The 22,758-nt window shown below is 46.1% G+C and overlaps 1 protein-coding gene across 2 annotated transcripts in view; it reads right to left on the bottom strand.

Moving 5' to 3' along the window:
• Positions 1-1,169: 1,169 nt before the first annotated feature.
• SPSB4 (splA/ryanodine receptor domain and SOCS box containing 4) overlaps positions 1,170-22,758 on the bottom strand; it is an 89,668-nt gene continuing 68,079 nt past the window's right edge. For both annotated transcript variants that reach the window (XM_023192127.1, XM_023192126.2), the window contains exon 3: positions 1,170-2,644. In XM_023192127.1, coding sequence (XP_023047895.1) covers positions 2,517-2,644 — 128 coding nt within the window. In that variant the 3' untranslated portion in view covers positions 1,170-2,516. The remainder of the gene's footprint in view (positions 2,645-22,758) is intronic.

The following is a 22,758-nucleotide window of genomic DNA, read 5'->3' as shown; positions in this document are numbered from 1 at the left end:
TCGGGGGAGTGGTTAAAGAGGGCTTCCCGGAGGGCCACTGTAAACCAGATCCTGGAGAGGGTAAAGATGGGGAGGACATTGTTGGGGTGAGGGAAACCACATAAGTGAGGCTTGGAAGCCAAGATAAGGCAGATGCATCCAATCTGGAAAGCTGGTGCTGAGATGGAGACTCCATGAGCTGGGAGAGGAAGAGTCCCCAGTTACTGGCTGCCTGGCTCAGCCAGCACAGTGTGCACAGAAGGAAGTGACTTCCCCAAGGTCACAGCACAAAAACGATGAAGCTAGGACTCAAACCCAGGCTTCCTACACACAAAGCCACAAAGTCTCAATGCCACAGCCACAGGAAGCTGCCTCTGGCAAACAAAATGACTGAAAGCTGCCTGATGCAGAACCCAGCCCTGAGGTCAGAGCTGGGAACATTGCCCCTGGGGGCAGGTGCAAGTTTGGTCTCTTGGTGGTCCTCAGGAATGTTGTCTGCCCTTAAAAGTCTGGAGAGTGCCTCTTCCTCCAGGAAGCCTTCCCTTCATACTCTACTCTCATCCACCCTGCTTCATGAGCTCCTTCTCACTTTATTATGCTGTACTACACGTCTCTGGGGACGAGACATATCAGCCTGGGCGCTGGGTCCCTGGAAATTGGCATAGTGCGTGCTGTTGGCTGGTACTGCTGAGTGAATGCTATGCCAGTCCTTATCCAGACCCTATACTGACTCTAACTCCTGAACTGCTACCAGCCCAGAGCCTGGCCTTACTTCACACTCACCTTCAGCAATTTACACTGCTCCTTGATGACAATATACATTCATCACAGTCACATCCAGCTCCACCTCCAGTCCACTTGGAAACTGGTGTTCCATTGGGTTTGCCCTCCCTGACCCTAAGCCCCTTTGCAGGGCTACCCCCTGGCTCTGGCAACAGGAGGCTGAGTTGTTTTTCCACCATTAAGGTCAGCTTTGCATGGACCCAGGACACAGGCATATTCTCTTGTCCAGGGCAGGCCTTTGCAAAATAGCTGCAGTTTGGGCTCAAGCAGGGACCACAAGTCAGACGAAACAAGAAATGTCTAAAGAGGGAGTCACGTGCCTGGCGTCTATGGGTCTGCGGACGGACCAGGCAGGCTGATGGAGGAAGCTCTCCGGGTCCCTCCCCAGACAACATTTAATACGCAGCTGAAGGACTGAATGACAAACTTTATTAGAAACGCTCCTCATTCGTCAGTCAAATTCACATTAAGATGGGGGCAGTGGGGGTGGGGTAGGGAGAGGCAGTGCTGTCTGGGGCTCTGATATCCCACTGCTGTGATGATTTCCAGTTAAAAATGAGTCTGGGCAGAGAGTGTCTGAAACATGTAAGAGGTGGCGGCAGCAGTGGCGGCGGAGGCAGCAGCAGCATTCCTGCGAGAGGACCAGGCTCCGAGCGGGTGGAGAATGTGTCTCCCATATCCACCCTCCCAGTCACAAGGCCGCCCCCACAGACCTCAGCTGATAAATAAACAGCACATCACACACACATTTGAAACAGGAAACAGACTCGTACAAGTCTCCTGAAGTGAAAAAATAATTTCCTCAAATAAAGCTTTGTGACAGCCACGCTGCGCCCTGAATGGATGATGCCCAGAGACCCTGACACTCCAGGAAGGCCCCTCAACCCAGGACACATCAGACTTGGGTGTCACCATGCCCCCGGTTCCCCGTTCTCCCGTTAGCACCTTGGGACTAAGTACTGTCCTCTCCGCATTCCTCTTTTAAAATGCAAATGCTACTTAAAATAATCGTAAGGATCTGCTCTTCCCTGGGGCGAACCACTCAGACTCCTCTTCCCTGAGGAGAGGTGTCTGGGCATCCAGAGAGCTGTGAGTCAGTGGCTGGGAAGCGGGGCACGTGGAAAGGGGTAGGTAAACAACGTTCAAAGAGGTAAGCCGGAAGGTGTCTCCACACTGCACTGTCCACTTGCCAGGTCTGCGGTTGGGCCTCCTGGGAACAGTCCCTCAAAGTGGCAGAAAGTCCTAAAATGGCATGACAATCCTGCTGCCCTGGCAAGGGGTGTGGGCCAGGAGGGGCACAGCGTCAGGCTGCTTTCATCATTCATTATTCAGAGGCAATTTTCTCCCTGCACTGGCTAATTTCTCCCCGGCCCTGTCTGCAACAGGGTACACAATAGAAAGTCTCCTGCCTAAATGTTTTATTCATTCTCTTGAATAAGGAAACAGGCTCTCTGATCAATACAGTGGCTGCTGTGTCCTGGTTGGTGGCAGGATTTCCAGCAGGTGCAGACTCCAGGCTCTCTGTGGCTCCGAGGGAGGTGTCTGACTTGGGAGGGCTGCCTCGAGGGCAGTAGATACTGTTGGCAACAGACCTTTCGTTTCCAAAGTTGATACCACATCCTGGTCTTTGAAAGAACTGAGTGTCCTGGGGAGCCGGGGGAAGGGTAGATCCTTTCCCCTATGTGCCATGGGACTGTGAATGACAGGCGGGCCGGGCCCTGCGTTGTGTGTCTGTGCTGCCTGTCAGGCCCGGCTCACTGGTACTGCAGATAGTTTTTGAGAGACTGAGGCAGGGGCAGGGAGCTGATGTCCCGCAGGCGCTGGCGGCCCAGGGCCGAGCGGACGGATCTCCGGCACAGGTCCATCAGCGGCAGGGGCTCGGCTGCAACGAGAGGGAAGCAGTTAGAATGTGCCCCGCGCCGTCCTGGCACCTTCTCATCCCAGCCCCCGCTGCACACCGCCTCCTGCCCGCTCCTCTGAGCTGACCTTCAGGGCCAATGGCTTCTCCTCTGAGAAGATTTCTCTGGTTACATAAGCTGAAGGCGTAGAGCAGTGTTCATCAGACCGTGGAATGCAACCAGTGAGACTAAAGAGTCACAAAATCAATTCAGTGGGTGGTGACCAGCAGCAATTTTTTTTTTTTAAAAAAAGAGAAAATGGGAGCAATACCCATGGAAGGGATAAATATTGTTTCATGAAAACCTTGTCTCTGATGTAGGTGTTTAGTGTGTCTTAATGGGAAAAGGACTTCTCACTGCAGGCCATGATGGAAAATGTTGAAAAGCTGCTGGCCTTGGGTGGATCTGCAGAGGGGTTTCCTCTGCAAACCAGTTAGCTTCTCAGAGGCTGTCTGAAATGCCTGTGAACCCTGAAACTTCCCCTATAGCTTTCTTTGATGGTCAGCAGCGGGTTGCATTTTCTTCCAGCACCTAGCTCTGGAAAAATTTGTAAGTTAAAATCCATAAATAATGGAACCCCTGGACATAGGACCAGTTAAACCGAGTTTAACTAGGTCTATTGCAGACACCTTTAGTAAGCTCTTATTCTGGTCCAAGCCCTATGATTAGCCCTGGGGAAACAGGGATAACTAAGCTAACACCAGAGGCAGCTCTGAAAGAGGGTGGGGGTGGATGGGGAGGTGGAGGCTCATGATCTGGGATTTTAAATAGGTGAATCATTTTAATAGAGTGTAATATATGCAATAATTCCTAAATATACAGGTACAGAAACTGGAAATTTCTTACATAGAAGAGCTGTTTGAAAGCTTCAAAGAGAAGACATATGATGGGGTTTTGAAGAGTGAATAGGAGTGTTAAAGGCACATGAGGGTGGGGAAGGTATCCTAGGCAGAGAGAACAGGCAAAGGCAAAAGAGGAATAAAACGGGACAGGCTGGAGGTTTGTGGGGAGAGGAACAGCGCTGATCAGTTAGCACCAGCTGGAAGGAAGATGATGATGGTGGTCACATGGCATCTGGTATGGTTTGTACAGGCCTCGTTTCCCCAATCCTACAGGAATATGCTGGAAGCCTGAACCTGCATCTTAATACTTTTTTTGGTAATAGAATAAATGATATTTCATAAACATCCTATAATGTACTAAGATACAATAAAACTGTTGAGTGGTGAATACTAACACAAGAACTGTGATAGGAATAGTACCACAGAGAAAGGCCCTCTACAGATCCACCCGAGGCCTGCAGCTTTCAAACATTTTTTATCATGACCTGCAGTGAGAAGTACTTTTTACATGGGAATGTAGTCAAGAGTCAAGAATATGTTTTACAGGAATTTTTATTTACCTGAGCTGCACAGTTAATAAGGGGAGCCATTAAAATTAAAGTGGGGCTCGGGGCACATGCTTTGGAAGCTGTGCATAAGAGTACATCCAGCTCTCCTTCACTTGAGGCCAGATCCCAAGGCTATCTGCAGGGAGCACTAGTGGCTTCAAACACTCACCTCTGTATCCTCTTTTTAAAACAATTATTTATTATTTTTATTGTATAATTCCACTAGTACAAAATCTCCAGAACAGTGAAATATGGAGACAGTATCCCAGCCATGCCCTATTTTCCAGGCGCAGAAGGCTGATCGCTCACCTCCAGTCACCCAATCACTGTGCCTAGGCCAACATTTGACAGCCCTCCCTCAGGGTGTCCCCATCTCTCCTCCAGCAACATCCTTGTACCCAGTTCTCCCACTCCCTGTCCCCCATCTGGCATCAGGAAAACTGAGCTGTTAAAGTTTCAAAATCATTGGCAGACCTTAAGAGATTTTCTTATCACTTTAACACCCTAGGCACATAATAGGTATTCGACATCCAAAATGCTTAGCCTTGTCAGCAAACCCAACTCCTTGTGTGTTGCCTGCCCAATTAGGGGCTGAAGAGGACAGATGCCTTTTATCTTCATCTCTCTGCAGTCACTGAAATCAATCTAGAGTCTAAATTCCAAAGGGAGAAAGAAAAGGAGTTCAGAGTACGTTGCTAGCTCTAAATGTGAAATATAAATCATCTCTCCTCACTTCTGAGGGGAGAGTAAACTGACAATCCCAAAGTGCACAGAGAAAGTCCTTGAGTTCCTGCCCCCACTGTGGAACGTTAAGAGCTCAGAGAATGCCCAGCGTTGGCTGTGCTCATTCCCTTGGCTCTTCTTTCTCACCTCCCCTGGCTTTGAGGCTTTTCTTAGAACTACCAAATGTCAAAACTTGGAAATAATCACCTAGATAGGAAGTGAAGCACAGCATTTTCCAGTATGGGAACTATTCTTAAAACTATTTTTTGACTAAAGTTAAAACTGAAAAAGAATCACTATTCACAAAGGTGAATATCCAAATGGCCAATAAACACATGTAAAAGTGCTCAACTTCATGAATCATCAAGAAAGTAGAAATTAATACCATAATATGACTCTGCTACCTACCAACAAGGAAGACTAAAATGATTTCCTCTTTCCTGTGATGCCTGAGACTGAAGTCTGGAGTGATGAAGACCTCTGATAGGATCTGCTTAGAAGTTGTCAAATATTTAGCCAAAATTCATACCCAGAGTTAACTGCATAGCCTGTCCTCCAATCCAAGTTTGCTCATACAGCTGTGATGATTCCAAGATTGTCTATGCAGACTCAACTGATGAACAAATAAATGTCCCTGACACTGTTAGGAGCTATTAATTTGGTCTTTTCTAAAAATAGGCTTTTCTTCTACTTTTTATTGTCTACTTATATTTAATTTATATATTAATGTAAAAATGAGGACTCATATGTTTGTCTATTTCTAAATTTTTATTCAGTCTGTAACCCTCAGATGTAATTAACCTAATGAAAAGAAGCGGCAGGCCACTGTAAATTCTGTGAGACAGGAAAAGACCTCTGGTGCTCTCTTGAAAGTGCCACCTCCTGGCTGGAGGCCAACCAACTCAGGACATTACAGCAACTCGTGACAGAACAAACTTGCTCCATGGAAGGAGAAAACAGGAGTTAATTCCACTGCCTGCCAAATCCTGGCTAACCAGTGGTTCCCAAGTCTGTCCATATTACAACCTCACTGCTAGCATAACCAGCATTAGAGAAAGCCAGTACACTAAACATATCTATAACCAAAGACTCTCAGAGTCTACTTCACTCCCCTGCCGCCTCCACCAGAGCAAGTGCCAGTATCCATGGCTGGGAGACCTGAAGACAGATCACATCACAGGTATCCTTGCAAACATTTCCCAGCACCAGCCCAGAGCCTGGTAGCCCTGCTGCATGGTTAGACCCAGAAGAGCAATAACAATCTTTGCAGTCCAGCTCTCAGGTAGCCCCATCCCTAGGGGAAGCAGGAGAGCACCACATCAAGGTGGATAAAAATCCATCAAACAAGTATCTGCTGTCTTCAAGAGACTCACCTAGCATATAAGGACTCACATAAACTCAAGGTAAAGGGGGGAAAGAGATACTCCATGCAAATGGAAACCAAAAGCAAGCAGAAGTAGCTATTCTTATATCAGACAAAACAGGCTTTAAAGCAACAACAGTTTAAAAAGACAAAGAGGGGGCTGGGCGCGGTGGCTCAGGCCTGTAATCCCAGCACTTTGGGAGGCCAAGGCTGGTGGATCCCAAGGTCAGGAGATCAAGACCATCCTGGCTAACATGGTGAAACCCCGTCTCTACTAAAAATACAAAGAATTAGCCGGGTGTGGTGGTGGGCACCTGTAGTACCAGCTACTTGGGAGGCTGAGGCAGGAGAATGCATGAACCCAGGAGGTAGAGCTTGCAGTGAGCCAAGATCACGCCACTGCTCTCCAGCCTGGGTGACAGAGTGAGACTCTGTCCCAAAAAAAAAAAAAAAAAGACAAAGAGGGACATTATATAATAATAAAAGGATCAATCCAAGAGGAAAATATCACAGTCCTAAATATAAAGGAACCTGACAAAGGAGCTCCCAAATTTATAAAACAATTATGACTAGACATAAGAAATGAGATAGACAACTACACAACAATAGTGGGGGACTTCAGTGCTCCACTGACAGCACTAGACAGTTCACCAAGACAGTCAACAAAGGAACAATGTAGTTCAATTATACCCTAGAACAAATGGACTTAACAAATATTTACAGAACATTCTACCCAACAACTGCAGAATATACATTCTTTTCTTCAGCACATGGAACATTCTCCAAGATAGACCATATCATAAGCCACGAAACAAGTCTCAATAAATTTAAGAAAATCAAAATTATATCAAGTATCCTCTCAGACCACAGTGGAATAAAATTGGAAATTAACTCCAAAAGGAACCCTCAAAACTATACAAATACATGAAAATTAAATAATCTGAAAATAATCTGCTCCTGAACGATCTCTGGGTCAACAATGAAATCAAGATGGAAATGTAAAAATTCTTTGAATTGAACAATAATAGTGACACAACTTACAAAAATCTCCGGGATACAGTCAAAGCAGTGCTAAGAGGAAAGTTCACATAGCATTAAATGCCTACATCAAAAAGCTGAAAGAACATGAATAGACAATCTAAGGTCACACCTCAAGGAACTAGAGAAACAAGAACAAACTAAACTCAAACTCAGCAGAAGAAAATAAATAACAAAGATCAGAGCAGAACTAAATGAAATTGAAACAAAAAATACAAAAGACAAATAAAACAAAAAGCAGGTCCTTTGAAAAGATAAACAAAACTGATAGACCATTAATGAGAATAACCAAGAAAAGACAAGAGAAGATCCAAATAAGTTCAATTAGAAACAAAACAGAAGCTATTACAACTGATACCACAGAATACAAAAGAGCATTCAAGGGTATTATTAACACCTTTACACACACAAACTAGAAAATTTAAAGGAGATAGATAAATTTCTTGAAATATACAACCGTCCTAGATTAAATCAGGAAGAAATAGAAATTCCAAACAGACCAGTAACAAGTAGTGAAATTGAAATGGAAATAAAAAAAATGCTGCCAAAAAAAGTCAAGGACCAGATGGATTCACAGCTGAATTCTATCAGGTATTCAAAGAATTGGTACTAATCTTTCTGAAACTATTCCAAAGGATAGAGAAAGAGGGAATCCTCCTTAAATTATTGTGTGAAGCCAGCATCACTAATTATCAGGGAAATGCAAATTAAAACCACAATGAAATACTCCTGCAAGAATGACCATAATTTAAGAAATAACAGATGTCAAAAAATAGCAGATGTTTGTGTGGATGTGGTGAAAAGGGAACACCTTACACTGCTGATGGGAATGTAAACCAGTACAACCATTATGGAAAACAGTACGGAGATTTCTTAAAGAACTAAAAGTAGAACTACTGCTTGATCTAGCAATCTCACTGCTAGGTATCTACCCAGAAGAAAATAAGTTATTGTATGAACAAGACACTTGCACATGCATGTTTATAGCGGCACAATTCACAATTGTAAAAATATGGAAACAGCCTAAATGCCCACCAATGAATTAGTGGATAAACAAAATGTGTATATATATATATATACACGCACACCAGCCATAAAAAGGAATGAAATAATGGCAGTCACAGCAACCTGGATGAAGTTGGAGACCATTATTCTAAAAGAAGTAACTCAGGAATGGAAAACCAAATATCTATGTTCTCAGTTTTAAATGGGAGCTAAGGTAGGAGGATGCAAAGTCATAAGAATGATATAATGAGGCTGGGCATGGTGGCTCACACCTGTAATCTCAGCACTTTGGGAGGCTAGGTGGGCAGATCACAAGGTCAGGAGTTTGAGATCTGTCTGGCCAATATGGTGAAACCCCATCTCTACTAAAAATAAAAAAATTAGCCGGGCATGGTGGTGCTCACCTGTAGTCCCAGCTACTTGGGAATTTGAGGCAGAAGAATCGCTTGAACCTGGGAGGCGGAGGTTGCAGTGAGCCGAGATTGTGCCACTGCATTCCAGCCAGGGCGACAGAGCGAGACTCCATCTCAAAAATAAGTAAGTAAGTAAGTAAATAAATAAATAAATAAATAAATAAATAAATACTTAAAAAACAAAAAATGATAAAATGGACTTTAGGGACTTGGGGGAAAGGGTGGGAGGGGATTGAGGGATAAAAGACTACACATTGAGTAGGGCATCAAAATTTCAGAAACCACCACTAAAGACTTTGTCCTTGAACCCAGAAACCACCTGTTCCCCAAAAACTATTGAAATTAAGAAAGTAAAAAAAAAAGAATGACTAAAATGAAAAAGATAGTATTAAGTGCTGATGAGGATGTAGAGCAACCGGAATGCTCACAATGCTTTCAGTGGGAATGTGAACTGCACAACCACTTTGGAAAGCTAGGCACATTGACTAAAACTGCTGAATTTCCTGGGCAAACACCTAACAGAAAAGCATATGCATGTTCACCAAAATGTACATTCACAAATGCTCATAGGAGCATTACTTGTAACAGCACCAAACTGGAAGCAACAATTCTACTGTCCATCAACAGTGGAATGTAAAAATAAATTGTGTAACTTCATATAGAACACTAATCAGCCACAAGAATGAAGGAAGCACAATTATATGTAAAAGCGTGGAGGAATCTTTCAACATAGTTTTGAGTGAAAAAAAGTACATTTTGTGTGACATCTTCTGTATAAAAGCAAAAGCAAGGTGATGAAGTTAGGGCAGAGGTGACCTTAAGGGAGTAGTGATGGGGAGGAGGCATGAGGGATTTCTGGGGGGGTGGTATTTTCTACTGCTTGAATTGAGTTCTGGTTCTACTAGCCTGTTGTTTGTAAACATCATCAAGCAGCACCCTTAAGATTTGTGTGCTGTCCACATATATCTTATACTTCAAAAACAAGTTTACATTAAAGAAAAAATCACTGACAGAAGTACTTGGTGAGAGGGAACACAAGTGAAGCATTTGCCTGCCTGCCCTAATGGGAAAAAGTAGGGGGAAGGAGCTGGCTTGGAATCCTAGCTTCTGCTCCCACCACCCATTTATTAGAGGAGAAGAATGTGGGTCCACATTTTTATCATCTGTAAAATGGGGATAGCAACACCTCCATCTATGGGCTGTTGTGATGATGGTATGACATAACAGGCCCCTTGCCTTAAAGGTGTTTTCTCTTTAAAGTGTGTCTTATTTCAGGCCATCAGCCCAAGAAGCACCCTTAAAAATAGTCATAATTTACTTATTGTGGTCCTACAAATGCCTCAGGACATCATCCTAATTGACAACAGTGCTCTGCTCTTGAAGATTTCCTGGAGCCAGGGATGGATGTCTGGTTTTGTGCTAAAAATATGACAAGGTAGTCATTTCAAAAGTTTTCTAGTGACCTGAATATTCCTTAACTTTCCATCACTAACCATTGGACTTGGACTAGATGAACCACTGGACTTCCCAGGGACTCTGTTTAGCTATCAATAAAATGGGGAAAGTCACTGCATCCAGTTATGATGGTCTGTTTCTGTGACAGAAATGGGTGGAGATCTTGGCACAGAGATTGGTGGCTTAAGCTGCTTCCCTGGGCCCTTTGAAGTCTTCTCTGCCTGCAGTGAGAAGATGCCAAGACACAAGTCACTACCCTACCCCAACCCTGTATTTATATTTTGAAAAAAGATCAACCTCTTAGGGTCAAGAGGTGAAATTCTCTTGTGGCAATTTTAGACAATGGTCAGCAGATGGGGGAGGGTTTGAGCGACAGTCCTGAAAGTTGAACTCAAATAGACCTGGGCACTGCTTGTTTTCAGGGAATGAAACGAGGAGGAGCCACATACATGTGCAAGCACACACACACTCTGTGGCAGACACTGTGCCCATGAGTTATCCACAGAATATGGTTTTGGTGTCTGAAGCCTCAGAATTGCTTTCATGCCCCTGAGACTCCCCTCATGCTGCTCCTTTTGCCTAGAACACTATTCCTTGTACTTCCTGCCAGGAGCATGCTTCATCTTTCCAGACTCAAATCAAGTGTCACTTCTTCCTCAATGACTTGGCTCCTCTGCCTTCAGGGTCTGCACCTGTTAGGTGTCAATCCACTTACTTAATCATGCAAATTGTCAAGTGTATCATTACCTGTAGTAATGATACTTCTAAAATATGGCATCCCTGTATCGACTGGCTCTGTCATGGGCAACAGAGACCTCAGCTCCCATCTAGGAAGCATTTGGAATTTGGAGAGTTTTCTGTTGACAAGCTTCACTGTTTCCCCAGTAAAAAGGGTTGTGACTACAGCTGGGACACAAGCAGCATCTTCAGATGAACTCTGTGCCAACAAGCGTCATCCACACAGATGGTCCCCACAGTCCAGGTGGGGCCCTCATTTTTCCCTGGGATAGGGAGCTATCAAGTTACTTCTTGTGCACAGAGGAGTGTTGTACAGGAAAATAGTCCTAAATAATGCACGGCCTTCCCTAGCAACGCTGCAAAGCAAGGATGTGAGAAACCTCCAAAGGGGACAACTCAGAACAGGGAGTGCTTGAAAAATTCCATTCAAATGTTCCAGCTGAACTGTGTGGGGCTGTTCAAAGGATGAAGGCAGGGTGCTCAAGGGGGCAGCCTGGGCCCACACACTGCACCCCTCCCACCCAGCGTCTCTCTGAAATGACAGAAGATTTGCTCATGTGTGCATGCGTGTGCACGAGAGACAGGATAAGTGTGCTGGAAAACAAGAAAGGCCATCAGCAGCCAGACATTATGGTAAATGCCAGGAAGACAGGAAGCAGGTGCGACAGGATGGTGGAGAAATCAAGCAGCGAGACCAGTAGCCTTGTGTACCAGGGGTGCGCAGGGCTCTCACCAAAAGAGTCCCAGAGAAATCCTAAGCTCTAAGGAGTAAATATAGGGTAATCCTCAAAGAACTGTAATCCCAACATCTGGGACAGTTGTGTTCCTATCTGCCTCAGTTGCAGAGCCTGATCCAGCTCTGTTTGAGCAGGGCAGCCTTTGGGAGAGGCTCCTGGAGGTGTCAGGGTCCAATAGAGAAGCTGAATGGAGCATGGGCAAAACCTCCACAGCAGAGGTGGGCAGGATTTGTGGGAAAGACACCTCCACTTCGATGAAGAACTCAAGGGTCTGGCTCCCTGACTCAGTACTGACAGGAGAGTGTGTCTGGCAAGATATTTTCACCCAGACTCCTCACCCTCCCAGGCTAAGGGGAGCTACACTGTTGCAGAGCAAACAGCAGCTTCCTTTTTGGATGTGTGCAGCGGCTCTGAAGGAAGAGCTTCTATCCCCCTAGTCTGAAAGTTACTCAAGGAGGCATTCTAGCAAAATGAAAAAGGAGCCCTAGAAACAGGATGGTACCCACCTCCGGAAAAAGAGGAGAGTGAATGTAACCCTGAAGTGAAGGAAGGTAGAATGGAACCATTTGAAGTTCTGTTGGATCCTGATGCTTAGTAGAACCTCTTTCTAGCAGCTGACTTTGCTAAAGAGCCATCCCCCGATGATGCTCTGTCCCCCTCACCTCTGACTCCAGCCCTCAGCTTCCCCACCACTCAGATCTTCCACTGCACCCTTTGGAACTGCCACTCCACATACAGAAAACTGCAACCCCAGCTTCTTCTCTGTGAGCTCCCCTCCACTGCCTTAACTGGACCAAGCATTCTGTCCCGGCACCCCGCTGCCCTTCCACCTTCTCTGGGGGCTGTGTACTCACTCAGGCCTGGAGGCAGGGCAGGGCCCCTCCTGGCTCCTCTGCCATATACAAAGCTCCACACCCACCTTCTGGTTGTGAGAAATCCCCTTTCCTGTGTGGTTCACACCACTTGGCTCAGTCCTCTCTCCACTCCTTGATGCTGTCATCCGCTGACTGCTGGCCCCACGTTTTTCAGGGCTTTGGCCTGGCCTCCCACACCCTCTCTCCACCTGTACCTGCCACCCTCTGATGATTCTTCCACAGGGATCACTTTCTCATCACTTAGGCTCCTGATTCTTGACTGCCAGATCCTCAGGGACCCTCTCCTCCACCCAGCCACTATGACCTGGGCCACCATGAACCTCAGCATCACCCCTAAACCCATTCCTGCACCCCAGTCTCTGACCAATGAATCACTACACTCCACCCCCTTCTCCACTGACCATAACCATTATTTCCTCTCAGGGAAACCTGGAGGCCACAGGACCGTCTCTTAAGATCTGCTCAACCCACCAGCCTTCTTTTTCTTCCCCTCCCCTCCTCATCCAGTCGAACAATTTACTACTGCCAGGAACCAAGGGTATGGGGTCAGGCAGGCCAATGGGGTAGCCAGTGAGGGGCTGTGGGAGGGGCAGGGCTAAGGACTAGGAAGTGCACTGGGAACAAAGAGCATCTGGAATTCTGTTCGGTTCTCAGTTCTTAGACCTCAGCTCCACTGCAGGGCCTAAGAGAGGATCTGTCCTCCTTTCCCTGACCTGCCATGCAGCTGGGCAACTGGGAGCCCTGGGTGCCTGGCCAGTCTCAGCCACCAGCTGGCAGAGTGGCCTCGCCTTCCTTCTCCAGCTTGTGTCTCCATCAGAGTGGGAAATGGCTTGGCATGATGGCTGAGGCGCCTCTGCACTGGTTGACGTTTGGCAGAACAGAAATCACATTTAATCCTGGCAGTGAAAGGGCCTTGACTGTACCAAATCAAATTAGATTTGATAGAAAAAAAAATGCACATGAAAAAGTGAATGGCAAGGCAAGTGATGCCTGTGAGATAAATGTTAGAAGAGCCTTGCAGAACTGGGGATGTGGCTTCTGAGCTCTGGACAGAGGCCAGGCAGGTTTCCTCGGGGAGGTGGGGCTGAACCAGGCCCAAAGGCAGGGCTGGCTCTAAGCTGCTGTTCTTATCAAAGGCAAGACTGGCTGAACTGAGGCCTCACTCAGCTTTACAGGTGAGGCTCATTTTAGCCATGGGCTCACACTAGCATTGTCAAAGAAACAAGGGGTCTAGAGACCTGAACCCCTCTCTGGGGGCCTTCCTTCCACAGGCCTCTGCCTTCCTGGCCAAGAGCTCAGCAGCGCTCAGCTGCCTCTCCACTGCTGGCTTGCTGCTGTACCCCAGCCCTGCTGAGCCACATGGGTGTTCACTACTGACCCCCTCCCAGCTGTGAGGAAGAACGATTGGCTCCAGGAAGGCGCTGGAGACTCGGGTCCTCCTGGGGGTTTGTGTCCAGGACCACTGTTAGGTCTTCTTGACCTCGAAGCATACACATCTTGGAGAAACCTCTGTGTGTTTGGGTTGGGCAGGAAGTGAAGAGGTGGAAGAAGGTCCCATCCCTTGCCCAACCTTTGAGAGCCCGGGCTGGGACATGGGGGGCTGTATTGGAGGTGGATCCTAGCTCAGCCTCCACCCTCGTGCAAGGCCCACGCCAGACTCTTTCAGTGGCCTCTTACCATCAAAAGCAGAGGCAGATCTACCACTAATCTATCCATGGAAGGGGTCGGAGTGGGCTGTATTTTCACAGAGGAATTCAAGTTCTGTTCCAGCCAAGGTCCTAGCAAACTCAGCTCGTGGACCCGTCTCTGATGGTGCTTGTGTGAATTAAAGGAGGTAACCTATGGAAAGGATTAAAGCATGGTCTGGCATATGCTCAGATGCCACCGATGTTTGGTTTGCTGTTGTTATTTGGTCTCCCTGGGTCTGTGGAAGAAGATCCTCTGGGGTTGATAAAATGGGCAGATGGTGCCCCTAGAGAAATATCACCCTTGGGATGTTGGTAGCAAGCCTGGAACCCTGGTTGGACATTGAAGGAAAGTGGGAGAAAAACAGAGGACTGGACTGGAGTCCAGGAGCCTTGATCTCTATGGATGTGGACTTGGGGTCAGCTTCCATTCCAACAGGCTGCTCCATCTTCTCTCTTCAGGATTGAGTCTGAGATCTCCTGAGCCCAGGGCCTCAGGGATGAAAGGCTGGCTGGGACCTGGGCTGTTGCAGTGAATGACACTCCTCAGGTCAAGGAAGGCAGGGAGGTGGAGGCAGAGGTGACCGGGTTCAGGAGACAGGAATTTGAATCTCAGTTCCACCATTAACCCCTTGGGATGCTACAACATTCCTTCCCTCTCCGAGTTTCTCTTTCCTGTCTGAGGCCACTGAACAAGATTTTTCTCTAAGCATCTGGTCAGTTCTGAAATGCTGGGGCTCACTCTCTTGTAGTGAATCATAAAACCCCACAGCCTTGGGGAGCATTTGGTGGGGTGGCAAGGATGTAACCAGAACCCCTTTCTCCGGCAGGTTTTTCAAAGCTGTCTGCGTGGGGCACCCATATGCTTGACTGGCCTTCCCACAAAATCTCCACGAGCAGGGGAAAGGCCAGGATCCAGTATGATTCTCCTCTGTCTCCACACCTCTTAGAAGAGAAGCCTTGGACCAGGAGAATGATATTTCTATAGTAATATTTATTTAAAACTCCCAAAGAAAACCAAGTCACAAAATCAACTTTTTTTTTTTTTTTTGGTGTCATTAAAGTTCAAAATGAGCCCAATACACAGGAGCCAAATTGCAACCCTTCCCTGAATATGAGCGGAGGGAGGAGGGGTCTGCAGAGACAATCCTGGGGCAGGATGCAGCCTCCTGATTCTCAGAGGAACCACATACATCCCCCTGCACCCTGGGCCCATGCCTGAAATTCCTTCACTGCTTATTTCTGCAGGCAGACTGTGGTCTCAGAATGAGACTGACCCCTGGCAGGGGGCCCATGTTGACTTCAATTCATACTAATGGACATGCCTGAGAACACCTGAGTCTCCAGGTATTATGAGGAGGAGGCATGGGAGTCCTGGTCTCCAGGGTTCTGAACCTTCTGATTCTTCCCCTGTCATGATGTGATGAAGGCACAGAGCTGCCCTGACTCTAATATTACCGCAACATCAGCCACTTCCTGTCTGAGTGCAGATCCTGCCACCTTATGCTGGTGAGAGCATGGGTGAAATGCAGAGAAGGAGCTAACCTCATCAGAAAATTCAGTTCTGAAGAGGCAGAAAGAAAAAAATGGCTCTGTTCAACTGCTTACAACCAAAGTCCTACCTGTGAAAGTTACAGGAATCATTTCTTCATATGAAAAAAATTATATAAAATTATATAAAGCACATCTCCCCTTCCATTTTTGCATTCCTGGATTTTGATCAGGATGATCAATAATGGTTTTCCTGGAAGTTGGGACATTTTTCCTGTGGGGAGAAGTGAAAAATGACACTACATACCTCAATTCAACATGTACTTAACTCCTTATCCAAATTAGGGACATTGTCACACGCGATCTCTGCCCAGTCCTTGTCTGGGACCCTTATTAGCCTGGCTACGTGGTCTGTGGACTGGCAGCACCAGTGTCACCTGGGAGCCTGTTGAAAATGCAGGATCTCATGCTCCACCCTGACCTACGGCATCATAAGCAACATTTTAACATGATCTGAGTGATTCTGATACACTGGTCCACACGCCTCACAGACATGACAATGCTCTGCAGTGAAACCAAGTTCCTTGACCTTCCTTCTTACTGCTGTACTTCTCTAGTGGGAGCCCTGTCTTTGTAGTGGTGTTACCAGGCTGAGGCCTTCAGACACACTCACGATGTTCCTCCTCTGCTCTCCAAGCCCAACCTACCCCCAAGTGCTTTCATGCCCACCTCCTAAACATCTCTGTGCTCCATCCTTTCTATCTTCCTGACTCCATTATGAACGCAGCCTCGCTAGGTCTCCCTGCCCTTCTCTGTCTCATCCAACATAGCTCACACCTGCTGCTGTGAGCCCTTCTCCACACCCTCATCAGACTCTCCCAGGCAGAGGCCCATGAATGGTTCTCATCATTATGGTGACGAAACCTGAGAGTTTTATGAGACGGTCCTAGTTTGAAATATTCTGTCCTGCTGCCAGACCTCATTGTCCTAATTTGGGGTTTGGGAAAAGTGGTCTCCCTGCCCTCAAACTTCAGGAAATCCCTGACCACCCTGAATCACTGTAGAACCATTCCCTGTTGCTGGAGCTATCCTCACCCCTATGGGCTCCCATAGGCAGGGCTGGGAGCTGTCCTCACCCCTATGGGCTCCCACAGGCAGAGCTGGGTCTCATGCTAGCTGTACAGCCCTTACGGCTCTGCTTTGGATATTATGGGTGCTGGATCAATAAGAATGAGAAACCCGGTGTTCAGGAGAGAGGAGGCAGCTGAAATTAGCCTGCATCTCTACAAAGGAAAATGCAGCCCAGGTCCTCTATGCAGGTAATGAATAAAAAGTAGCTCTTTCATACTGCCCTGAGTCCACGGAAGAACCCCGGCAAGGCCCTGCAGGCAGACAGAATTAGTAACACACTGCACCAGTTCCTTGGTCTGGTAGAGGATACTCCTAACTCAGCTTAAAATTGTCCCAGAAAATCTGACTGTGTTTAACTTGGATCCTGCCCTGGGGAGCTGCACGATGGTTGGACATGCTGGCTTCGGATGGGACATCCCTTGTCACATGGGGAGAGTGTCAGGTGGGGGTGCCTCTGAGTTGGCATGCACCCTGCTCCACGGATCTTCCCAACCTCTGCAGTGTTCTCTGTCACTGCAGCACTAGAACAACCCAGCCGCCCCTACAGGTACTGAAAGAAACACATCCAACATGGGAGAGCAGGCAGGGGAAGCAGAAGGGTGCTTGCAGAGACAGCTGGTGCTAATTTCATCCAGGGCAGGGTGAAGTCCTCAGGAATGAGTCCCCAATTCCCTGTGGCATCTCCTTCTAAAAAGGAATGAGGAATGTGGGGATAGCAGGACTTGCCTACCAGATATCAGGCTATTTAACGCTGTAGCGCAATGACACTGCGTGGCACTGGTATAGGAGTAAGTAATTTAGGAAGTTGCAGAACAACTAAAATGAAACAAGGCATTATTGAGGCACACATCTATGCACAAAAAATCTATAAGGAAAAGAGCAAAGGAATAATAAGCACAAAATTCTAAGAGTGGTTGCCTGCAGCAAGGGTGCAGATTGGCAGAGATGACACGAGGGACATAAAGGTGCTTGATTATCAATGTTCTAGGCACTGGGTTGGGTGGTGGATTCATGAGTGTGCATTACATTATAAAGGGGTAAACACATAAACAAGGAAATTAGAATTAAAGAGGGCTATGCATGGGACCAAAGATGACAGTGTATTACAACTAAGGATTATGTTTAATCCAATTCTGTATATCAGAAGTTCAGTTAAAAACAAAGAGAGAGGATTTAGGCCCAGTTTCCAAGATGGCCAAATAGGAACAGCTTCGGTCTGCAGCTCCCAGCGAGATTGACGCAGAAGATGGGTGATTTCTGCATTTCCAACTGAAGTACCTGGTTCATCTCGTTGGGACTGGTTGGACAGTGGGTGCAGCCCATGGAGGGCGAGCCAAAGCGGGGCAAGGCATTGCCTCACTCAGGAAGTGCAAGGGGTTGGGAGATTTCCCTTTTCTAGCCAAGGGAAGCCGTGACAGTCTGTACCTGGAGGAACGGTATGCTCCTGCCCAAATACTGCACTTTTCCCACAGTCTTCGCAACAAGCAGACCAGGAAATTCCCTCCCGTGCCTGATTTGGTGGGTCCCATGCCCACGGAGCCTTGCTCACTGCTAGCACAGCAGTCTGAGATTGACCTGCGATGCTGCAGCGTGGTGAGGGGAGGGTCGTCCCCTGTTGCTGAGGCTTGAGTAGGTGGTTTTGTGCTCACAGTATAAACAAAGAGGCTGGGAAGCTCAAACTGGGCAGAGCCCACTGCAGTTCAGCAAGGCCTACTGCCTTGCTGTAGATTCCACCTCTGTGAGCAGGGCATATCAGAACAAAAGGCAGCAGACAGCTTCCGCAGACCTAAATGTCCCTATCTGACAGCTCTGAAGAGAGCAGTGGTTCTCCTAGCACGGTGTTCGACCTCTGAGAATGGACAGACTGCCTTCTCAAGTGGGTCCCTGACCCCCGTGTAGCCTGACTGGGAGACACCTCCCAGTAGGGGCCAACAGACACCTCATACGGGCAGGTGCCCCTCTGGGATGAAGCTTCCAGAGGAAGGATCAGGCAGCAATATTTGCTGTTCTGCAGCCTCTGCTGGTGATACCCAGGCAAATAGGGTCTGGAGTGAACCTTCAGCAAACTCCAACAGACCTGCAGCTGAGGGGCCCAACTGTTAGAAGGAAAACTAACAAACGGAAAGGAATAGCATCAACATCAACATAAAGCACATCCACACCAAAACCCCATCTGTAGGGGTCACTAACATCAAAGACCAAATGTAGATAAAACCACAAAGAGTGGGAGAAACCAGAGCAGAAAAGCTGAAAATTCCAAAAACCAGAGTGCCTCTTCTCCTCCAAAGGATTGCAGCACCTCACCAGCAAAGGAACAAAACTGGACGGAGAATGAGTTTAACAAGTTGACAGAAGTAGGCTTCAGAAGGTTGATAATAACAAACTTCTCGAGCTAAAGGAGAATGTTCTAATCCATTGCAAGGAAGCTAAAAACCTTGAAGAAAGGTTAGAAGAATGGATAACTAGAATAAACTGTGTAGAGAAGACCTTAAATGACCTGATGAAGCTGAAAATCACAGCACAAGAACTTCGTGACGCATGCACAAGCTTCAGTAACCGATTCAATCAAGTGGAAGAAAGGATATCAGTGATTGAAGATCAAATTAATGAAATAAAGTGAGAAGACAAGATTAGAGCAAAAAGAGTGAAAAGAAATGAACAAAGCCTGCAAGAAATATGGAACTATGTGAAAAGACCACATCTACGTTTGATTGGTATTTCTGAAAGTGATGGGGAGAGTGGATCCAAGTTAGAAAATACTCTTCAGGATATTATCCAGGAGAACTTCCCCAACCTAGCAAGGCAGGTCAACATTCAAATTCAGGAAATACAGAGGACACCACAAAGATACTCCTCAAGAAGAGCAACCCCAAGACACATAATTATCAGATTCTCCAAGGTTGAAGTGAAGGAAAAAATGTTAAGGGCAGCCAGAGAGGAAGGTCAGGTTACTCACAAAGGGAAGCCCAACAGACTAACAGCGAATCTCTCGGCCGAAACCCTACAAGCCAGAAGAGAGCGAGGGCCAATATTCAACATTCTTAAAGAAAATAATTTTCAACCCAGAATTTCATATCCAGCCAAACTAAGCTTCATAAGTGAAGGAGAAATAAAATCCTTTACAGACAAGCAAATGCTGAGAGATTTTGTCCCCATCAGGCCTGCCTTACAAGAGCTCCTGAAGGAAGCACTAAACATGGAAAGGAACAACTGGTATCAGCCACCGCAAAAACATGCCAAATTGTAAAGACCATTGATGCTAGGAAGAAACTGCATCAATTAACGGGCAAAAAAACCCAGCTAACATCATAATGACAGGATCAAATTCACACATAACAATATTAACATTAAATGTAAATGGGCTAAATGCCCCAATTAAAAGAAACAGACTGGCAAATTGGATAGAGTCAAAACCCATTGGTGTGCTGTATTCCAGAGACCCATCTCACATGCAAAGACACACACATGCTCAAAATAAAGGGATGGAGGAAGATCTACCAAGCAAATGGAAAGCAAAAAATAAAAAAACAAAATTTAAAAAGGAGAAGTTGCAATCCTAGTCTCTTTTAAAACAGACTTTAAACCAACAAAGATCAAAAGAGACAAAGAAGGCCATTACATAATGGTAAAGGGATCAATTCAACAGGAAGAGCTAACTATCCTAAATATATATGCACCCAATACAGGAGCACCCAGATTCATAAAGGAAGTCCTTAGAGACATACAAAGAGACTTAGACTCTCACGCAATAATAATGGGAGACTTTAACACCCCACTGTCAACATTAAACAGATCAACGAGACAGAAGGTTAACAAGGATATCCAAGAATTGAACTCAGCTCTGGACCAAGTGGACCTAATAGACATCTACAGAGCTCTCCACCCCAAATCAACAGAATATACATTCTTCTCAGCACCACATCACACTTATTCTAAAATTTACCACATAATTGGAAGTAAAGCACGCCTCAGCAAATGCAAAAGAAAAGAAATCACAAAAATCTGTCTCTAAGACCACAGTGCAATCAAACTAGAACTCAGGATTAAGAAACTCACTCAAGGCCGGTGGGGCGTGGTGGCTCATGCCTGTAATTGCAGCACTCTGGGAGGCCGAGATGGGCAGATCACGAGGTCAAGAGATTGAGACCATTCTGGCTAACACAGTGAAACCCTATGTTTACTAAAAAAAATACAAAAAGATTAGCCGGGTGTGGTGGCAGGCGCCTGTAGTCCCAGCTACTCAGGAGGCTGAGGCAGGAGAATGGCATGAACCCGGGAGGTGGAGCTTGCAGTGAGCCAAGATCACACCACTGCACTCCAGCCTGGGCGACAGAGCGACACTCCATCTTAACAACAACAACAACAACAACAACAAAAAGAAACTCACTCAAAACCGCAAAACTACATGGAAACTGAACAACCTGCTCCTGAATGACTACTGGGTAAATAATGAAATGAAGGCAGAAATAAGTAAGTTCTTTGAAACCAATGAGAACAAAGACACAATGCACCAGAATCTCTGGGACACATTTAAAGCAGTGTGTAGAGGGAAATTATAGCACTAAATGCCCACAAGAGGAAGCAGGAAAGATCTAAAATCGACACCCTAAAATCACAATGAAAAGAACTAGAGAGGCAAGAGCAAACAAATTCAAAAGCTAGCAGAAGTCAAGAAATAACTGAGATCACAGCAGAACTGAAGGAGATACAGGCACAAAAAACCCTTCAATAAAAAATCAATGGGCCGGGCGCGGTGGCTCAAGCCTGTAATCCCAGCACTTTGGGAGGCCGAGACGGGTGAATCACGAGGTCAGGAGATCGAGACCATCCTGGCTAACATGGTGAAACCCCGTCTCTACTAAAAAAATACAAAAAACTAGCCGGGCGAGGTGGCGGGTGCCTGTAGTCCCAGCTACTTGGGAGGCTGAGGCAGGAGAATGGCGTAACCCCGGGAGGCGGAGCTTGCAGTGAGCTGAGATCCGGCCACTGCACTCCAGCCTGGTCGACAGAGCGAGACTCCGTCTCAAAAAAAAAAAAATCAATGAATTCAGGAGCTGGTTTTTTGAAAAAAATCAACAAAATGCATAGATGCTAGCAAGACTAATAAAGAAGAAATGAGAGAAGAATCAAATAGATGCAATAAAAAATGATAAAGGGGATATCACCACTGATCCCACAGAAATACAAACCACCATCAGAGAATACTATAAACACCTCTACACAAATAAACTAGAAAATCTAGAAGAAATGGATAAATTCCCGGACACATATACCCTCCCAAGACTAACCCAAGAAGAAGCTGAATCTCTGAATAGATCAATAACAGGTTCTGAAATTGAGGCCATAATTAATAGCCTACTAACCAAAAAAAGTCCAGGACCAGAAAGATTCACAGCCGAATTCTACCAGAGGTACAAAGTGGAGCTGGTACCATTCCTTCTGAAACTATTCCAATCAATAGAAAAAGAGGGAATCCTCCCTAACTCATTTTATGAGGCCAACATCATCCCGATACTGAAGCCTGGCAGAGACGCAACAAAAAGAGAATTTTAGGCCAATATCCCTGATGAACATTGATACAAAAATCCTCAATAGAATACTGGTAAACTGAATCCAGCAGCACATCAAAAAGTTTATCCACCATGATCAAGTTGGCTTCATCCCTGGGATGCAAGGCTGGTTCAACATATGCAAATCAATAAACGTAATCCATCACATAGACAGAACCAATGACAAAAACCACATGATTATCTCAATAGATGCAGAAAAGGCCATTGACAGAATTCAACAGCTCTTCATGCTGAAAACTCTCAATAAACTAGGCATTGATGGAACGTATCTCAAAATAATAAGAACTATTTATGACAAGCCCACAGCCATATCATACTGAATGGGCAAAAACTGGAAGTATTCCCTTTGAAAACTGGCAAAAGACAAGGATGCCCTCTCTCACCACTCCTATTCAAAATAGTGTTGGAAGTTCTGGCAAGGGCAATCAGGCAAGAGAAAGAAATAAAGGGTATTCAATTAGGAAAAGAGGAAATCAAATTGTCC

This window comes from Piliocolobus tephrosceles, chromosome 2 (genome assembly GCF_002776525.5).
Source record: "Piliocolobus tephrosceles isolate RC106 chromosome 2, ASM277652v3, whole genome shotgun sequence".
Taxonomy (NCBI): Eukaryota; Metazoa; Chordata; class Mammalia; order Primates; family Cercopithecidae; genus Piliocolobus; species Piliocolobus tephrosceles.
Note: the sequence above shows the minus strand (reverse complement) of the source record. Positions and strands in the feature narration are given on the sequence as shown.